Below are 18,248 nucleotides of genomic sequence, written 5' to 3'. Positions count from 1 at the left end.
CTGAAGCAAATCAGAGACTGAACTGCCTTCCCAATCAATGTAAGACACCAGAAGCATTATCTAACAATTTATATAAAAACAATTACAGCACACAGCTAAAATGAAACAACATGGACGAGTCAAGACCAAACTGTGTCAAATCCAAAGAGTCTGGTGAAACCTAATAAAGATGAGTGCAAGAGCAGTGCACATTGTGCAGGTGGAGAATTCCCAGCTGGGCTGATGGACAGGAGAAAACAACCCCAAGGGATATTGGATCACAAGTAAAATGTCAACAATACACTGGAATTGCCAAAAAATAACAAAAAAAAAGCACTTCAGATTGTTTTAAGAGTGCCATGTGGAAACCAGCATTATTTTTCATTTTATACAATGCTGACAAGGCCAAGCAGTGCCAAGTCAGAGCAGAGAGAGAAGTAAACACACCAGAGTATAGAGGAAAGCAGAGGAAATAATAAAGAGATTTGGATAGAAAATGATCCAAAAGAACACATTAAAGGACCTTGCCAGCCTAGAGGAAAGCAAACTGGAGGAAGATGTAACATGTTCCCATCAGTGACAGCAGAAACAAGGGGATGGGTTATTCTACACAGTAAAGCAAAGTATCTTCATTTCTCAGAGATCACAAAATCCCAGGATGGCCTGGGTTGGAAGAGACCTTAAAAACCATCCCATTCCACCCCCTGCCATGGGCAAGGACACCTTCCACTATCCCAGGTTGTTCCAAGCCCCACCCAAGCTGGGCTGGAACAATCCCAGGGATCCAGGGGCAGCCACAGCTTCTCTGTGCCAGAGCCTCCCCACCCTCACACCCAATAACTGCTTCCTAGAAGATCTAAGATATTGGAAAAGCTTTTAACTAAATTGGTTAAGCACTCACTGCCAGCTTCTGAAGGAGGCTGGCCCCTCCAAGACTGGAAGATTTTAAATAAAAATTAGAAATTTATTCATTAAGGATGCTCTAGGGATACTTTAGCTTGCCTTGAGGAGGTGAATGGACTGGCAAGTCCCCCGAAGTCTCTCCCAGCTCTGCATTCCAGTATGGAAAGGTGCCCCAGAATCCCAGGATGTTTAACCAGAGAGTCCTCCACTATTTCAGAGACCCTGAGGGCTCATTTACAGTATCTTTCAGAATGCAGGAGAAAATTTGGGAGACAAATATCTCCAACATGACTACATCAGGAGAGGGCAAAACACCAAGTAAACACCAATCAGTTTGCCAGACATGGGCTCTGGACAAAATAAGGGAAAACTGAATCAGACTCGATTCAGGCTTAAAAAGAACAGAGCAAAATTAATGAGAGTCAAGTCAATTTTATGGAAAATAGGCCTTGTCAAACAAAGCTGACTTCATCCTCTGAGGAGATCCAAGGTGATAAAGTGCTGCAATGTAACAGGCAATCTTTTGAGGATGACATCCCAATTAAAAAATTAGCACTAAATGTGTCAACAAAGCGGCTGAGCAGATTTAGAGTTGGCCGACGGACAGATGACTAAAAGCAGCCACCCGTGGAAAATCCCCAGCAAAGTGAGCTGTAGTGAGGTTCTGCTGGGCTGCATCCAGAACCATTCCAGAGGTCCACTGTAGACCTGGAACCTGGGGAGCAAGATCTGGAAGCCAGAGCCCCTCAAACACCACCTAAGGTATTGCCAGGCAGGAAACTGCTCAATGCTTGCCAGGCAGTGCCTTGAGTTTAACTGGACCACAATCAAAGACCATTTGGGTGTGGAATTAAGAGTTCTCTCTAAAGGGAAAACTTACCAGGTATCAAAGGACTTCTGCATTTAGACAAGAAAAGGCTTTTGGAAGTAGTAGTTAGAAATAGTTTCAAATTACACCTTGGACACTTGCAGGGATGAGGCAGCCACCTGGGCAACCAGTGTTTTACCACCCATATTGTAAAAACTTGTTCCTTCTCTCCATCCCTGGATCTGCCTCACTTGGTGGAGATGTCCCACACTTCCTGGAATCACACAGGAACCCACCCTGCCCCTGGCATCTCCTCCAGCAGCAGCACAGCTTCCCTGGAAAGCAAAACCACGTGGGGAAGATGCTCCTGAGCTGTTGCTCCGTGTTTGCTTTTCCAAGGGCTCAAACAGAAAGACAGTCAAAAAACTCTTACACAAAGAAATATTTTCTTGAGCTCCCAAATCCATATTAAAAGACTCAGCAATGCAAGAAAGTTTGACAGCTGGGATTCAGGTGCTAAGGTAAAGAAAAAGAACCAAAAAGTTCTCCAATTTAGGAACTGCATTTTAGGGCTTGAAAACTTCTGTTGTGAATATACTTCAAGTCAAGAGCAAAGTGGAAAATATGTGGAATGCCATCGTTTTGTAAAAGCCATTAAAAGTCTCATTAAGTGACAACATACACAGAAAACTGAAGAGAATGATTTGGAGAATAAACTACCACAGAATCAGATGTTTATACAGGGACCCATTCCAAAGTAATTGCATTTTAAATGCTCACAAGCTTCATGCAAAATACTTTTCAGCAGGGCAAAGTCCTGAGAGCCTGTCTGTCCATACAGACATGACAATTATCCTGGGTAAAATGGCATCAGGAACTGTAATGAATGATCTTACTTTGTCCATCAAATTGGCAGGAGAAGGTAGGATAATGGAATTGTTAACAGTGGAAAAGACCTTGAGGATCATGGAGTCCCCCAGCACTGCCAAGGCCACCACTAACCCAGGTCCCCAAGTGCCACATTCATGTGGCTTTTAAATCCTCCATGGATGGGGACTCCCATCACCCCTGCCCTGGGACTGTGGGGACACTTTGGAGCTTGTTTAAAATAACCACATAAATCCCCTTGTCCATTGAAAAGTTAGCTCTTATTGCCTATAAATCCAAGTATAAAGAGCTGAATGGAAAATGGGGAAAAAGAAGACGATGGTCCAAACTTCTCACCAGCCTTCAGGATGTATTTCCTATCTCAGAATGATAAAACCCACTCGTTATCAAATTTAGGGAGCTGGTATCTAACAGCAGAGAAAGCAGAAGCCCAAGCACTGGGCTTTAATTTGTGGCAGATAAAGGGCCTGATGCCATAAAAGAGGCAGATCTTTTTTATTAAGTTCTACAGCAAATTAGAAGGAAAAACCCTGTGGACCCCGAGGTGTTATGGTCTATTTTAACTTTTGCTGCAGTCTGCAATCTTTATCCATTTTATCAAAGAATTAGACATGCCTAGCAGGCATGATGGCATCTATTATTTCTTTTTTTTTTTTTTCCCAGTTTAGTACTTTTCCTCTCATAAAATACTCTAAGCTTGTCTCCAATAATCCTCCCAAATCTCTAACCCTTGCTGAGACAAGGAAGGCAAAAACGATCAGCCTACAAATACACTTCAGCTTTAATCTTCCTATTGAGAAAGTTATCGTAGGAAGGCCACGATAAACCCCAGTTTTCTGCTCTGACTTTTCATTTTTCCACTCTCCAGTTTTCCACATGAGTGTTTCAGCCAAGGAGGGGAAGGAGAGACAGGGTAAAGCACAAGCAAATACAAACCAGAGGAGCGGAATGTGGTTTTTTCCAGCTTTTATAAATCCTATGACGATAATCTCCTAAATGGTTTGCTGGGGAGCGTCAGCAGGCCCACATTTTTTCCTCCCAGAAAGCACACAGTCACTTGAAATTCCTGTGCAGTGCTCAGGGTTTTCAGCACATCCATAGTAAACAAAACTCAGAGGAGCTTTGGAAAAATTATCCAAGTCCCACTCACACTCTAAAAAATCCGTGCGTCTCCGTCATCCTCAGCAGAAGCTCATTCCCTACATGGTTCTTAAAAATAAAGAGCTTCCACAAATTTCAGATCTGCAAATGCTAGATATACTTTAAAAGCTGGATTTTTCCTGCCTGGGTGTTCCTGCTTCAGACACCCATGGCACACCTGCCTCTCAGCAAAAGAAAATCCTGGAAATTCCCAACTGTTGCTTCCCATTCAAGCTAACAAATAAATAAACATAAAATCCCACCTCAAGATTGTCCACCTAACAAAGAATTGATAAATAGGAGCATAACAAAAAATATATATCACAGACATGTTTTAAACTGATTTCATTCTCCTGCTCTGCCCAGGTGGGCAGGTAGGAAGTGCAATCACATTATCCTTATTTTCTGCAAAAATCAGGTTGACACAAATGTTACTGGGAAAAAATTCTTCCTGTGAGGGTGGTGAGGCCCTGGCACAGCGTGCCCAGAGAAGCTGTGGCTGCCCCTGGATCCCTGCAAGTGTCCAAGGCCAGGCTGGACAGGGCTTGGAGCAACCTGGGATAGTGGAAGGTGTCCCTGCCCATGGCAGGGGTGGCACTGGATGAGCTCTAAGGTCCCTCCCAACCCAAATCCTTCTGGGATTCTGAATTTGCATAAATAAACACAGCTCTGCCACCGACATTCTTCCCTCGTGTTTAGGGAGATCAATGTTTTCGACACAAAAATAGGAACAAAGTGATTCAGTTGAGTGGAAGGAATAAGAAGGTGACACAATTTAACAGCTCTGGAGAGCTACCAGTCTGTCCAACTGGTAGTTCAGTCACATGGAAATAATTCCTGAAAATTTGTTCCCAGTTTTAAACAGTGACAGATTAAGAGTCAGTATTTTTTAATTCAGATGCTTAGAAGATCATCAACTGATAAAAAAAAAAAATGGACCAGTGGGTTTTATTTCTTGTCAGTGAAACCAAAATCTTCATCTGTTCACTGAAGGGATGCTCGGCACAAAAATCCAGTAGCATCCAAAGGGACCAAGGGATTGGCATTTGAAATCGGCAAAAAGAAAATACTACAGAGTACGACAGGAGCCCTTTCCTCATTCAGTCATTTCAGATCGAATATTCCTACGGACTGAACACGAGAACTTATGGATTTTAAGCAGCAAAACCGAGCCCAGCTGATGAGGAGGATCACAGGCACGTCAGCGAGCACGAGGGAGCTAACTCGGGAGAGAAACGGGGAGAGGAATGCCCCGGCACAGGGAGAGACTTCAGGAATTGCAGAGGAAACAGAAAGTACACGGAGCACCAGTGCTGCGGAAAGGGAAACCAGGGGCCTCTGCAGATACCATCAGGCCCCAGAGGCAGGGCTGGGAGACAAATGAAGATCATAATCCGGGCTCAAGGCAAGGGCAAGCTCACAGGGGAAGATACGAAAGTTGTGTTTCCCTTCTGACAGCCTCGTCAAGTGCTTTGCAGAGAGCTGGGAATCTGCTCAGAGCTCCTGGCTGGGAACACAGAGGTTTCTGACAACCTGAGTGGAAAGGTCTGAGCTGCCTCTACCACAGCAGCAGCAGCAGCGAAACACCTGGATGGAGAGGCAGATGGGATTCTGCTCACGCCACAGCTCTGCCAGCAGGTGACCCAGCGGCGACATCCCAGCGGTGAATGTCCCACTTCCCTGCGAGGGGAATCAGTGCCAACCCCACGCCCTGGAGAACTTCCCAAAAGCTGGCACTACCCTGGAGCGAGCACACACCTCCCTAGCCTGGAGTGGCTGCGTTTGCACCTCCGTGTCCAGCTGAGCTCTTCCAGGCACATCGCCTAATTCAATTGAGCCCCAATTTAATTATCATTTTAATTACGCTTTCAGTGCAGGTACTGAAGGCCTTTCACAGAACTGCTGCTCCAAAGCGTGCTCACTCTCCTAAGAAATGTTTTCAGGAGCACCAGGAGCAGCATCACCTCTCTTCCCCGTTATCCCTGTTGTGGGGTATGGATCTGGGGGAGCAGGAAGTCTGAACTGCAGAGTGGGGTTTGAAAACTCCCTGGACACTTCACCTGCTGCAGTGCAGGCTTTGACAGATGAGTATCAACCAGGATCACAGAGCATCTCCACAAATGTTCTCCCCAAATGACTGTGTCCCAGTTATTCCACGTAAATTTTTATGCAGTTTAGGTTTCTCACTCCAAGGAGTATTTCCCATTGCTGAACAAATTCCAAACGCCTCCACAGTACACATTTTGCTTCCCATCCCTTTGTTCCCGAGCGCTGGGGATACACATCTACCTGTCCAAAAAAGTGTGTCTTTGCTGACAGCCAGGAATTTTAATAAAAGAATATACCCCAAACCACCCAGATGTGGACAACAATATCTGTAACACTTATCCCACATTCCCTAAAATAAAGCGCGTGATTTGGGAGAGAAGGATTCCTTCTGAAAATGTCAACATTTGCTTTGCTAAACAAAAAGTTGGGATGCATAACGGGGTAAGTTGATTTTTGCAACTTCCAGAACGAAAGTCAATCAGATGTGATTTAAATTTAATGCAAAATACATAATGCTGATTGATATCAGTCCTTTTAATAACTACATATGCATAACAAGAATAAATATACAGACCATAGTTGTTATTTGGTTTTTTTTTTTTATAGACTCAACCATAAAGGTCGAGAGAATCCACAAAACAGTTAAAATTCAAAATCAGAACGTACTGGAAAAAAAAGAAAATAAGCATTTGGCCTCTTCATACTAATTTCCTTTTTCTTTACATTGCTCAACATCGCTCCTCAATTTGAGTTCTAATCAACAACCACTTCACAGCTCACATTTTATGAAATAATGCAGTTGATGCAATCAAGTCCAGCAAAATGTTTCCCTAAAGATGTTTCCATCATTCACATTCCTTTAAAAACACACACACACCAAATTTAAAAAAAAGCTCTGACTTCCTCCATCGCTATTTAGCAGCAAAAATAAACACACCACTGCATCTTAAATCATATTTTGATTAAAACAGAAATAGAATCTTTCTGGGGTTTCTTTCTGCTTAGTACAACATGTCTTTGTCCAGGAGAGGGGAAAAAAAAATATCCTCAACCTGCTCATTTTTCTACACTTGACAATAATGAGCACCAAATAAATAAAATCCAGCCTATGGAAATACAAACCATAACCCAAAAGCTCATCACCATGTGCAGTGGGGGGGAAAGAAAAGCCCCCAAAACCCAAGCCGGCACAAAACCTCTTTTTGCTAATGAATATTTATTTCATTTCCATACTTGCAGGCTGCTCTGCTTTCTATAAAGGACTGAAACCGAGCTCCTTTTTGGCATTATTCACCCACAATATAGCGACGGACTTGGCCAGCCCTAACACCACAATGCCATCAGCACGGCATGCCAGCAATCATCACCAAAAAGAGATTAAAAAATAAAAAGGGGCGGGGGGGGAACAATCCACATTTTCATAAAAACGAGCGGGGTATGCATTTCACACAGGCAGAAAACCCACCACCGCCTTGCCTTTGGCAGCCTGGCTGTCCCTGCCTTCATTCCCGGGGATGCTGCGCGCCGACATCCCCCCGCTCGGCAGCCTTTAACCATTTTCTGCCCACCTCGGCAGCGCTTTAACCCGCGGCGGGGCTGCAGGACAGCCCGACCGCCCCAGCCCGGCCCTCAGCCCCCGGCACAGCCCGGCATCGCTCCCGTCCCACCAGCCCCGCGGGCATTTTGGGGGGTTTGCCGTTCCCGGGGGCTGCGCAGCGCGGGCAGCCCGCTCCCCGTGCCCTGGATGGGGAGCAGCCCCGGCGAGGGGACACAGCCCACAGCGGCTGTGGGGCAACAGGCTGCGGGATAACAGCCCCGAGCGGGGCAACAGGCTCCACCGGGGCACACAACAGGCTCTCGGGGACAGCGGGACAGAGCCCGGCGGCGGCAGCAGGCTCGGTGCGGGGACACGGGCTGTGCCGGCAGCCGCCAGCCCGGGGCTCGCTCTGCCCTGCCCCGGCCCCGCCGCCCCCGCCCCGCACCACGCTCCCCCTCCCCGCTGGCTCCGGGGGTCGGCGGAGCCCCCAGCCCCCCGCCTTCCCCGCCGCGGTGCCCCCACCCCGCCACCCCTTTCCCGCCGCTGTCACCCGGGGGTGTCCCCCCTTCCCTTCCCCTCCCCTCACCTGCGGCTGCTCGGGCGGCGGCGGCCCCTGTGCCGGTACAGCAGCTCTCCCTCTCCTCCTCCTCCTCCTCCTCCTCCTCCTCCTCTTCCCGCTGCTCCCGCAGCCGCCAGCCGGGAATGGGGGGGGTAGGGGGGGCAGTACCACCAGCGGGACCGTTACAGCCGCCGCCGCTGCCGGGACTACAGCTCCCGGCACGCCCCGCGCGCCGCCGCCGCGGCCCGCCGCTGGCCGCCCCGCGCAAAGGGTCACGGGCGGTGTAGTCCCCGCGGCAGGCGGGGGAAGGACATACGGCGGCAGGGCCCGGGCGGGCGCGGGGAGTGCTGGGAGCTGTAGTGCGGCGGGGGCAGAGCCGCAGGACATGGCGGGAGCTGTAGTTCAGCGAGGCATGACGGGAGTCGTAGTCCGCGGAGGCTGATGGGAGGGAGAAGGCCGCTACGGGAATCCCACCGAGAGGTGCCCGGTGGAGCTGCACGGCGATCCGGGAGCTGATCCCGGCTCCGGGAGTGCCTTCCCGGGTCGCCTGGCGGGCGCAGGGAGGGAGCGGGGAGCCGCGGGGCCCGGCCTTGCCTGCAGCCCGCAGCGCCTCCGTGGGGCTGTGCCCTGCCCTTCCCTCAGCGAAACCAACCCTCAGCCTGCCCAGGGCGGGAAAGGAGGCTGAGGGAACAGATGGAGAGCTCCCGAGCGTCTCCAGCCAGGGCTGACACGAGCAGGGCTTGTCCCCACGTCCCCCGCCTCGATCCTTCACAACACTCCATGCTGTTGCAAGTGTTTTGGTTTTTTTTTTTGGTAGATTTGCACCGTAAATTGTGTTTGCCGAGCCACGGATGTGGAACGCCTCCCTCGGGAATCAGGGGACTGGGACAGGGGTAGCAAGGGTCTGTTTCCCACCCCTGGGATGTGGGCGAAGGGGATGGAAAATGTCAAAGGAAACAATTCTCCTTGTGCGTTTATCCCGCAGGATTCCAGCGGCACCAATGCTCAGCTACGGGGAAAGGAGCCTCCAGAGGGATTTGGGGGATTTTCTGACCTGTCCCCAGTGTGAGAATGGCAGAAACAGCAAATGTTGGGGGTGTCACCTGCAGCTGGACCCGCAGAGCTTCTGTCTCCACAGCACCACAAAATTCAGGGAAATCCCCCGTGGAAGACATGGATTTCCTGAGACACGGGAAGAGTTCCAAAATTCCTTTGTTTCCTACCCAAAAGCCAAGGCTGTGGCCGGGATGGGGGAGATGCCCACCAGGCACGAGCCACTGCACACAGAGCTGGAGGAAAAACAAACTGCAGGCATCAAAGTTCATCTCTTTTATTGAGCAGCACCCAATTCTATGGAAATTGGGGGGAAATCCAGGATCTGGCTCTTCCGAGTGAGGGGCAGCATGTATTCCCACATGGCATCTTCTCCTTTTGCTGGCTGGAAATAATTTCCTGGCTCTTTGGATCACCATTTCCACACAACATGCCCCAAATTTGTCCTATTTAACATTAAAAAAAAAAAAACCACTCCAGTTTACAAAAAATGAATAGACCAAGCCCCCCAAATCCCACACCAGCACCGTTTCCTTCCCAAGAGGAAAACCACAATGGAAAAGCTTTTGGAATAATTGATGCCAAACTGTGACACATCTGTATGGAGGGGCAGGACAATACCAGTGTGTAACCCAGGATAAATCCAAATTTCAGCCCAAATCCCTTCCTGGGGAACTTTTTTCTGGACTCATCGCAGGACAAAGTCTCTGGCCCAGCCAGATTTCCAAATAATTTCCCTGATTTTGGAAATACTCAGCACCACCAGGATGTTTTGCAGCCCAATCACCAGCACGAGGCTGTGAGAATGGCCTGGCTGATTCCAATTTAACTCCTTTGGGATCATCCAGTGGGCTGCTGGATTAATTTAATTCCTTCTGCTGTTTGCCACAGTAAAGCCAGCGCTGGAGGGAGAGAAGGGGAAGGGGCTTTACACTGAAAAACCTGCTAGAACAGAACTTTTTTATATATTAAAAGTTGCCATGTACTTCATAAACGCCTTTATTAACAGCCCAGCCTCAGCTATCACCTGATTTAAGCCATGACTTCCCCAAATAATCCAACCTCATGTCCCACCGTCTGGGATGGTTCTAATTCCAGCAGAAGCCAGGTCAGGCCTTGATTTTGACCCACAAGACTGTTCACTCCACTTGGAAATTTATTTCAGACGAGCACTTTGGTGCTTAAAATTTGAGTTGCTCCTGACTTTTGCTTCCTGGCATGAAACACCTCCTCAGATCCATTCCCAGCACTGGAGGAAAAACCTGCATCTCCCAAGCATCGCCTCTCCATGCCCAATTCAGTGCAGGACAGCCCTCCGGACCCCCAAATTCGGGGCTTGGCCCCCTCCCAAGGGCACCCACACTGCTGGATGTGCTCCATGCTCGGAGAAAAGGGGAGGATTTGAGGAGAAAGTGGGGATTGGAGGAGCTGGATCCACTACGGGCATCCCCGGCGGCACCAAGCCGGCAGCATCCCCGCCGCGCAGGCGCCGAGCGGCAGCTTTGCCGGGATAAACCGCTGGAAAGCGGGAATTTTCCCGGCGGCCGGCACCCGGGGATGCTGGTGCCGGACTACAGCTCCCGGCGAGCCGCGCGGGCGGGCAGAGCCGGGCGGCGGGAGCGGAGCGCAGCGCATCCCGCAGCGGGCACCGCCGCCTCCGCCCGGTGAGGGATGCGCGGGGCGGCTTCGGGGGGCTGCGGGCGCGGGAATTGGGGATGGGGGCACCGGGGAGGGGGGAGCGGGGCAGGGGAGTGCCGGGGGGTCGGTGCTCGGCGGTGCGGGGTCGCGAGGGAGGCAGAACCGGTGCCACGGAATGTGGGTACGGAGGGAAAGAGATGCCAGGGGGTGTGGGATGAGGGCACCAGATGTGAGTACCCAGGGGTTGCGAACGGAGCGGGATGAGGGTGGCACAGGGATGGGAGTGTGGAGGGATGGGGGTACCTGGGGGTGCCAGGGCAGGAGGATGAGGGTGCCAGAGGATGGGAGTATCCACAGGATGTGATTTCCCAGGCATGTGGGCAGTGCAGGGTGAGGGTGCCAGGGGATGGGGGTATCCCTGGGCTGCGATTTCCCAGGGATGTGGGCAGTACGGATGATGGTACCAGGGCTACAAACTCCATGGGGACCTGGATACTCAGGGATTCAGGCACTCAGTAACGCAGGCACAGAGGTACTGGGGGGGTGTTTGTGCCTTGCCGTGCCCCACAGAGCCGGTGGGAGATGCTGGAGGCCATCCTAGGGTATCGAGTTCCCATCACTGGAGTGCTGGGATTCCCAGCTGATGGCTGGATACGGGGGCTGTGGCCAGGGAACTGCTCCTGCCTGTCCCTGGGGTGTTGGCTCTGCTTGGGGACCTGGGGAGTGATGACTTCATGGCCTTATTAAGGACTAATTTCCATCCAGGCAGGGAAAATAAACAAGTGTAGGTGTCGTTTACCATGGAAAGTTACTGGGGCTGTGGGGAGGCACTGCCTGTTTTCATGCACGGCCCGGATTTCTCCACTTACCTCCACGGGACGATAATCCCTAAATCCCAATGAGATTAAAGGCAGAAAGAAAGGTGGCTGGAGTGCCTCCTTCGCGATGTTTCCCAGATGACAAAATCCCGCGTCTGTCTAACCCCGATTAACCCGGGCGCTGAGCTCATCCCCCAAAAATACCAGGAGCAACAAGGGTGAATCCCCATCCCACTTCGCCCCCGGAGGCTGTGGGGAGGTGGAAGCCATGGGCAGAGCCGGAGGTGAGGCAGGAGTTGCTATTTTAACCCCATTATTCTTCCCATCCCGGCAGATCCGGTGAAGCCTGCGGCAGCCATGGCACTGGTGAAGAGCGGTTGGCTTTGGCGACAGAGTAAGTGCCACCCTTGAACTTTCCAGGCTGGGGGCCCCCCAAAAAACCCATGGATGTTGGCTGGGAAGAGGTGGGGTGTGGGGGACACAAGGAGCCCTGACCTGGGCGGTTAATCCACGGCAGCAGGGAGATTGTGGCTCAGTCACTCGCGGATTTACGTAAGCGGAGCGAGGGGCTGCCTGCCATGAAAACACACATGGCTCCATGTCCGGGGCTGGATCCGCTCCCGTGCGCTCGGCAGGGCGGCACCAAGTGCCCTGATGGCTTTTTTGGCAGCCTTTGTCAGTTTAAAGCCACCTGGTCACGCTGCCCCGGATGCTCACGCCAGGCACAGGTGTCCTGCGGGATGCAGCGGCTCACGGGAGCTGGAGGGATCCGGCTGCAAGTCTGGGGGATGACACTGGGTCTCATGAGCGCGCTGGCCGAATCCCACCGGGCTCACTGGGGTCCTTCACCTGCTCCCTGCCCCACCAGGCTCCATCCTGCGCCGCTGGAAGAGGAACTGGTTCGTCCTCTACCTGGATGGCAGCTTGGTTTACTACCACGACGAGACGCAGCGGGACATGGACGGCCGGATCCACATCAAGTACAGCTGCCGGGACGTGCGGATCGGCCGCGAGTGCAAAGGTGAGCCGAGCCCCTGTTCCCGAGCTCCTCGTTCCCAAACCCATCCCACACAGGGCTCTCCACGTGGCTGAACCCCTTCAAAGTGATGCTCCACCTGTGCACATCCAGCAAACCCCCAAAATACTCCAGGCTGCCTCATTCAGCCCTTCTCGTTCCCAGCCAGGAGATGCTGGATCGTCTCTTGCATCGCTTTTCCTGGGGGAAGGAAGGAAGGAAGGAAGGAAGGAAGGAGGGAAGGAGGAACTCTCCTCCTGGTTTGTGCTTGTAGCAAACAGGATCCCACGGCCCTGACTCATCACTCACGTCTCGCACAAACAAGGGGAACAAAGCAGCAGCCTGGCTGGGCCCCGCAGCCCACGGCCGCTGCACAAAGCGCCTTTCTTGGGCTGGGAGCAGCGGTGGGAGCACAATCCCACAGCTTTGTGCTCACCGGAGGGTCCTGCCAAGCTTGGAGAATGAGGGGAGACACATGAGCCTCATGGATTTAAGATTTTGCTCTTGCTCGAGCTCATGATCCCACTCCAGCAATGAGCATCTCCCGTTCTACACAATTTGGGGCACTCTGGCAAGTTCAAAGCAAAGGCAGCTCAGCCTCGTGGCCTTGAGGAGATTTTTGGCAGTTTGCTGCCCTTCCATGTCCTCTCTGCCACGGGGGTGGAGGTTTGTGCTCATCAGCTCATTCCTCGTGTTGGCTTTTAACCTGTGAGACCCTGACCGCATCCTGCACCTGGAGATGGAGCCAAAACTAAACCCTTGTGCCAGGGGGCATTCGGAGCCCAGGGAGGGTCTCTGGGGCTGAGGCTGGATCCCACCCTTTCCCTTCCCTTCCCTGGCAGACGTGCAGCCGCCCGAGGGGAGGAGCCGGGACTGCCTGCTGACCGTGGTGCTGCGGGACGGCTCCAAGACCACGCTGTGTGCCGAGAGCGAGGACGACGCCGTGTAAGCCACTTTTCCATCCCAATTATCCCAGCCTGGAAAGAGCCTGGGCTGCACGAGAGCCCTGTCCTACTGCCACCACATCCCACCCTTTAAATCTGCCCCCAGCCCGTTTTCTCAAACGTGCTCGCAGGGTAAAAGGTGCAGGAGAAGATTTGGAGTGAATAATCCAGAGCCAAAAGCAGCTGTTATAAGCAGTTGGTCTCCTGAGGGGTGAGACTGACTCACACATGGGTTTTCCTCCTGGGTGAGAAATCCCCTCTTGGCCTGACTGAGGATCACTGGAGAAGGGTTTTCATCAGTATTTGGAAATAAAAAGTGTGAATGTGAAGCCCTCGCTGGCTTGAGGCAAACTGCCCTTTTTAGCACTGTTCTCCTTCTATTCATTTCTAAAAAATATTAGAAATTAAATTTTAAAGATAATTTTAATAAAAAAATATTTTTTAAAGAAAAATTTTAAAAATTAGAAGTGGCAAAAGTTCAGCTGAACTCGGATGGAGGAAAACCTTCAGCTGTGGCAAAGCGGAACTTCATCAACTGAGCATGACCTCAGCTGAGTGGAAATTCATGCATTACCCACTTTTCTTCCCAAATTTAGGTGTCATTTAGGTGCCATTCCCAGGGACTGCCCTATGCCCATCCCTCTGGTGTCAGGTACCTCCCAGCACATTCCCAATCCCAACTGTTAGCCCAGCGCTCATTAATAGGGAATTAAAGACTAGTGCCACCATGGCCACATCCAGGTCCCCATGGGGAGGAGGGGGGACAATTCCCACCCCTCCAGCACCCACCAAAAATGAGTGCCTCTGTTTTGTTTGCAGTGCTTGGAAGATGGCCGTGCTGGAGGCTAAATCCACCCCGGTGAGGCTTCACCCCCCAGAGCAGGGACACCATCCTGGCACAGGATTTGGGATTTGGGCAGGGGGAGGTTACCCCAACCCAGGGCTGACACTGAGCCTGGGGGGCTCCCCAACACCCACTGTGCAGTCTCAGGGCACAGGGAGCAAAGTCCCTGCAGCCACAGGGAAGAAGGTGGGGAAGGGTTGGATGCCACTGCTGATGGCAGGTGACAGAGCCATGGGGACCCTGTGCAGTGGTGGGGGGTGACAGGAGTAGAGTTAAGGTGACAGGGACACAGGGTTATGAGGACAGGTAAGGAGACAGGGACACCATTAAGGTGACAGGGATGTTGTTAAGGGGAATGGGGGCAGAGCTGAGGTGACAGAAACACAGTTAAGATGACAGAGACACGGTTAAGGTGACAGGGACGATGTTAAGGTGAGAGGGACACAGTTAAGGGGAACGGGGACAGTTGAGGGGAATAGGAGCAGAGTTAAGGTCACAGGGACATGGTTAAAGCGTCAGGGACACTTAAGGGGAATGTGAGCAGAGTTCAGATGACAGGGACACTGTTAAGGTGACGGGGACACTGTTAAGGTGACGGGGACACTGTTAAGGTGACGGGGACACAGATAAGATGAGCACAGGCTGCCCCCAGCCCTTGGGACCCTTTGGATTCCCCACCCCAGGGCCCTGTGACCCCAGGGGAGCCTGGCCTGGCTGCACAAACTGACCCAACCTCACTGCCACAGGTGCACGTCTATGACCCCTACGACGACGACTACTACCAGACGGTGCCACTGGACTCCCACCAGGCTGCCTACATCAGCTCGGGCCACTATGGCCACCAGTACGGAGGTGGGTGGCCCGGTGGCCGCGGGGGGTGCTGGGAGGATGCTCCCCCCTGGCTCACATCCCGTTTTCCCTTGCAGCTCCCGGGGTGACCCACGTCATCGTGCGCGAGGATCCGTACCGTGTCTCCGGGGACCAGATGGCCCTGGGGCTGCTGGCCGGGGCTGCCACCGGCGCCGCCCTGGGCTCCTTCATGTGGATGCCGTGCTGGTTCTAGCGGCCCCCAGGCTGGGTCACAGCCCCTCCTCGCTCCCCAGCCCGGTCTAACCCACCCCTGCCTTGGAACCTGCACTGAGCCCCCCTCAGCCTCACCGAAATGCCCTGGGGACAGAGACCCCCACACACACCTTCCTCCCAGCCCCAGCTTCCGCATTAAATAACCCCCATGTGTTTCAGAGCCCCCCAAAACCCACTCCAGACCCCCACAGCATCCGATTCCCATCGGCAAAGGGCCCGGGGAGCTGCCGGGGCTGCTGGCAGAGCTTCCCCACCCCAAATCTCCACAGGGAGCTGGCTGCAGAAATACCGGGTTTGGGAGCAAGGGGCACTTAATTTGGGGGGAGGTGGCTGGATCTTTTTTGGCTGGGTGAACCCCACAGTGCAGAGGCTTTTTAAAGGCTTTTTTTGGGAGAGGCTCCAGCACCAGAGCAGGATCTGACACAGGGACAACTACAGGGATGCTCAAGAGGTGGGTGAAAGACTGAGGATGAAAACCTTTGCAGGATTTCCATCCATTTCCAACTCACACTGGTCCCCTGGGCCTGGCCAAGTTGGAGGAATGGTGCAAAACCCTCAGGAACTGCAGCCCTGGGAATTGGGCTGAGAAGAGCCCAGGGAATATCCCAACCTCTCCAGTCAAGTGGGAGGGACACACAGCATCTTCCCTTTCACCCTGATTTTTGGGAGGGGGAGAAGGGCAGCTCTCCATGGGGACCAGGGATCCTTTCTGGCAGCCAGGCCGGGATCTTCACAGCAGGGATTTGGGATTGAGGGGGGACACATGGGCAGGCCAGGGGACAAGCAGCAGCTCAGGGTTTTGGTTGGGCAGCACCAGGGAGATGGCGATGGAAGGGGTGAGGAGCAGCTGCCGAGCATCGCCCCGAGAGCCAGGATTGTATCCTGGAAACACGAGTGGCATTAAATTTAGGAATTACAAACCCCACAGCTGGACAGAAAACCACCAGTGACACCAGCACCCCAGCCTGCTCTTGCCTTTAGAGCCCCAGGTCAGTTCATCCCTGTGCCCATCGGGGGATTGGGATATCCCAACACACCATCCTCATCCTCTCCTGCATTCCCTGCCTCCCTCCTGCTGCGCACCCACTCCCGGAAAGAGAAAAAAAACACAAAAAAATCTCTTTGAAGTTGAATAAAGGCAGTGAAAAACCAGCCCTGGTCTGTGGGTTAGTGAAGATGAGGATGGAATGCTCAGCCTTGGCCACCTCTGGGGGGTAGAAGGATTGTGCCCCCCTGCCCAGGGATGTCACCAGATCCCCCACTTCCTCCCAGCATGGGCAGCAGGAAAGGGGGGGGATTCTGCTCCTGTGCCCCTGTGCTCAGGTGAGACCAACCTGCAGAGCTGCCCCAGCCCTGGGGAACAACAGCACAAGGACCTGGAGCTGCTGGTGAGATTCCAGAGGAGGTCACAGAGCTGCTCCAGGGCTGGAGCCAGGCTGGGAGAGCTGGGGATGTTCACTGGAGAAGAGAAGGATCCAGGGAGAGCTCAGAGCCCTTCCAGTGCCTAAAGGGGCTCCAGGAGAGCTGGAGAGGGACTGGGGACAAGGGATGGAGGGACAGGACATAGGGAATGGCTTTTTAATGTCAGAGGGCAGGGATAAATGGGATATTGGGAAGCTTCTCTTTGCAACCTTTGAGGCCAGGGCCTCAACATCTGCCTAGGGAAGAATTTTTCTCTAGTATCTGTTTTAAACTCTCCCTACCCAATATCCATTCTACGATTCACCAAACAAGGTGCATAATCCCAGGTGAGAAACCTGGGAACCTGGAGATAGAAACATCTGGAAACTTATCCCTGGGAGCAACACAACCTAGAAATTGCCCCTCCTTCCCATACCACATCCAGCTGCTGACCCGCAAAAGCTCCTTTTTTCCAGTTCAGATTCCCATGCTCCTCATCCCTGTAGTACCTGAACATCCCAAAGCCATTCCTGCTTCTCTCCTGCTGTGCTGTTCTCCCAGAGATCCAGGGACATGGAACAATCCAGGCAAGGACAGTGATGGACCAGGAGGTGCCTCCAGCAGCAATTCCCAGGATCTTCTGTTCCCAGCTGCCAGTGGGAACAGCTGGTGGCAGCCAGGCCCTGCACTAGGGAGCTAAATGAAGGAGCAATTAAATACAGTATGAATAATTCTAGAAGCACAAACAACAGAACGACAGCCCACAAAAGTACCTGGCTTGGTCTGCTCCGCTCAGGAGGGGCTTCCCAGGAGCTCATGGTGCCAAGATGGGTGCTGGGCAGGACCAGAGGGACAAGAGGTGCTGAGGGACAGAGATCAGGGCTGATCTGCTCCATTCCCAACTCCAACCCAGATCGCAGCACTCCTCTCTCCCAGCAGGGAGAGCTGCTGAAGCTCCAAACACGCAGCAAAGCTCAGAACAAATCCAAAACCCTCCAGAAAAATGGGATCCATGGAGTGGGCACAAGCCATTAATGCCCACCATGAAGAAATGAATCTCACCATGTCCCATGGCACAGCAATCAGCTGGGGGCCACATGACCCTTACTGTGACCCAAGCCCACTTCTCTGGAAATCAGGCAGATTTGGAAATGTCAGGATAAAACTTCCAATTTCCACCCAGCCCCTCTTCCCGAGCTCGGATAAATGCAGGAAAGGTCAGTACCAAACCACCAGTGCTGTGAGATAAATGTGGATAAATCCCATTTTCTCCCTTCCCTACCCTGTGTCCAAGGACACGCAGCGCCATGGATGGACCCACTGGCTGTGAGAGAGAGACTTCAGTGCTTTAATTAGCAAAAACTTTAATCAAGCCTTTAATAACAGCCTCGTTCCAGCCATGCTCTCTGGGTGGCTGACAGCGAGCACTCAAAACAGCTCTAATTTATATCCAAACCCTTGGAAACAGGTGGCAAGCCTGGAAAATTCTATTTGGAAACAGCACCCCTCCCTCCCAGCCCAGCCGGGCAGAGCCGTGGGGCAGCAGGAGCATCATCACCCAGCTGCCTCCAGCCCTTCCCTACCCCTTA

The 18,248-nt window shown here is 52.5% G+C and overlaps 2 protein-coding genes across 5 annotated transcripts in view; one reads left to right on the top strand and one right to left on the bottom strand.

The window, feature by feature from the left end:
* FAM168A (family with sequence similarity 168 member A) overlaps positions 1-8,026 on the bottom strand; it is a 125,653-nt gene extending 117,627 nt beyond the window's left edge. Inside the window, exon 1 of one of the 4 annotated variants that reach the window (XM_085077931.1) lies at positions 7,891-8,026. The gene's annotated coding sequence lies outside the window, so the exon portion shown is untranslated. The remainder of the gene's footprint in view (positions 1-7,890) is intronic. The other 3 variants (XM_085077922.1, XM_085077948.1, XM_085077939.1) reach the window with 3 other exon arrangements.
* Positions 8,027-10,424: 2,398 nt separating this feature from the next.
* PLEKHB1 (pleckstrin homology domain containing B1) lies at positions 10,425-16,410 on the top strand. Its single transcript, XM_085077962.1, has 7 exons — positions 10,425-10,580; positions 11,707-11,766; positions 12,241-12,393; positions 13,230-13,332; positions 14,151-14,190; positions 14,922-15,027; positions 15,102-16,410. The coding sequence occupies exons 2-7, from the start codon at positions 11,730-11,732 to the stop codon at positions 15,236-15,238; spliced, it is 576 nt and encodes a 191-aa protein (XP_084934088.1). The 5' UTR covers positions 10,425-10,580; positions 11,707-11,729; the 3' UTR covers positions 15,239-16,410.
* The last annotated feature ends 1,838 nt before the right edge of the window (positions 16,411-18,248 follow it).

The sequence above is a fragment of the Lichenostomus cassidix genome, chromosome 1 (genome assembly GCF_008360975.1).
Source record: "Lichenostomus cassidix isolate B80296 chromosome 1, HeHo_3.0, whole genome shotgun sequence".
Taxonomy (NCBI): domain Eukaryota; kingdom Metazoa; phylum Chordata; class Aves; order Passeriformes; family Meliphagidae; genus Lichenostomus; species Lichenostomus cassidix.
This window is presented reverse-complemented; position numbering and strand designations above follow the sequence as displayed.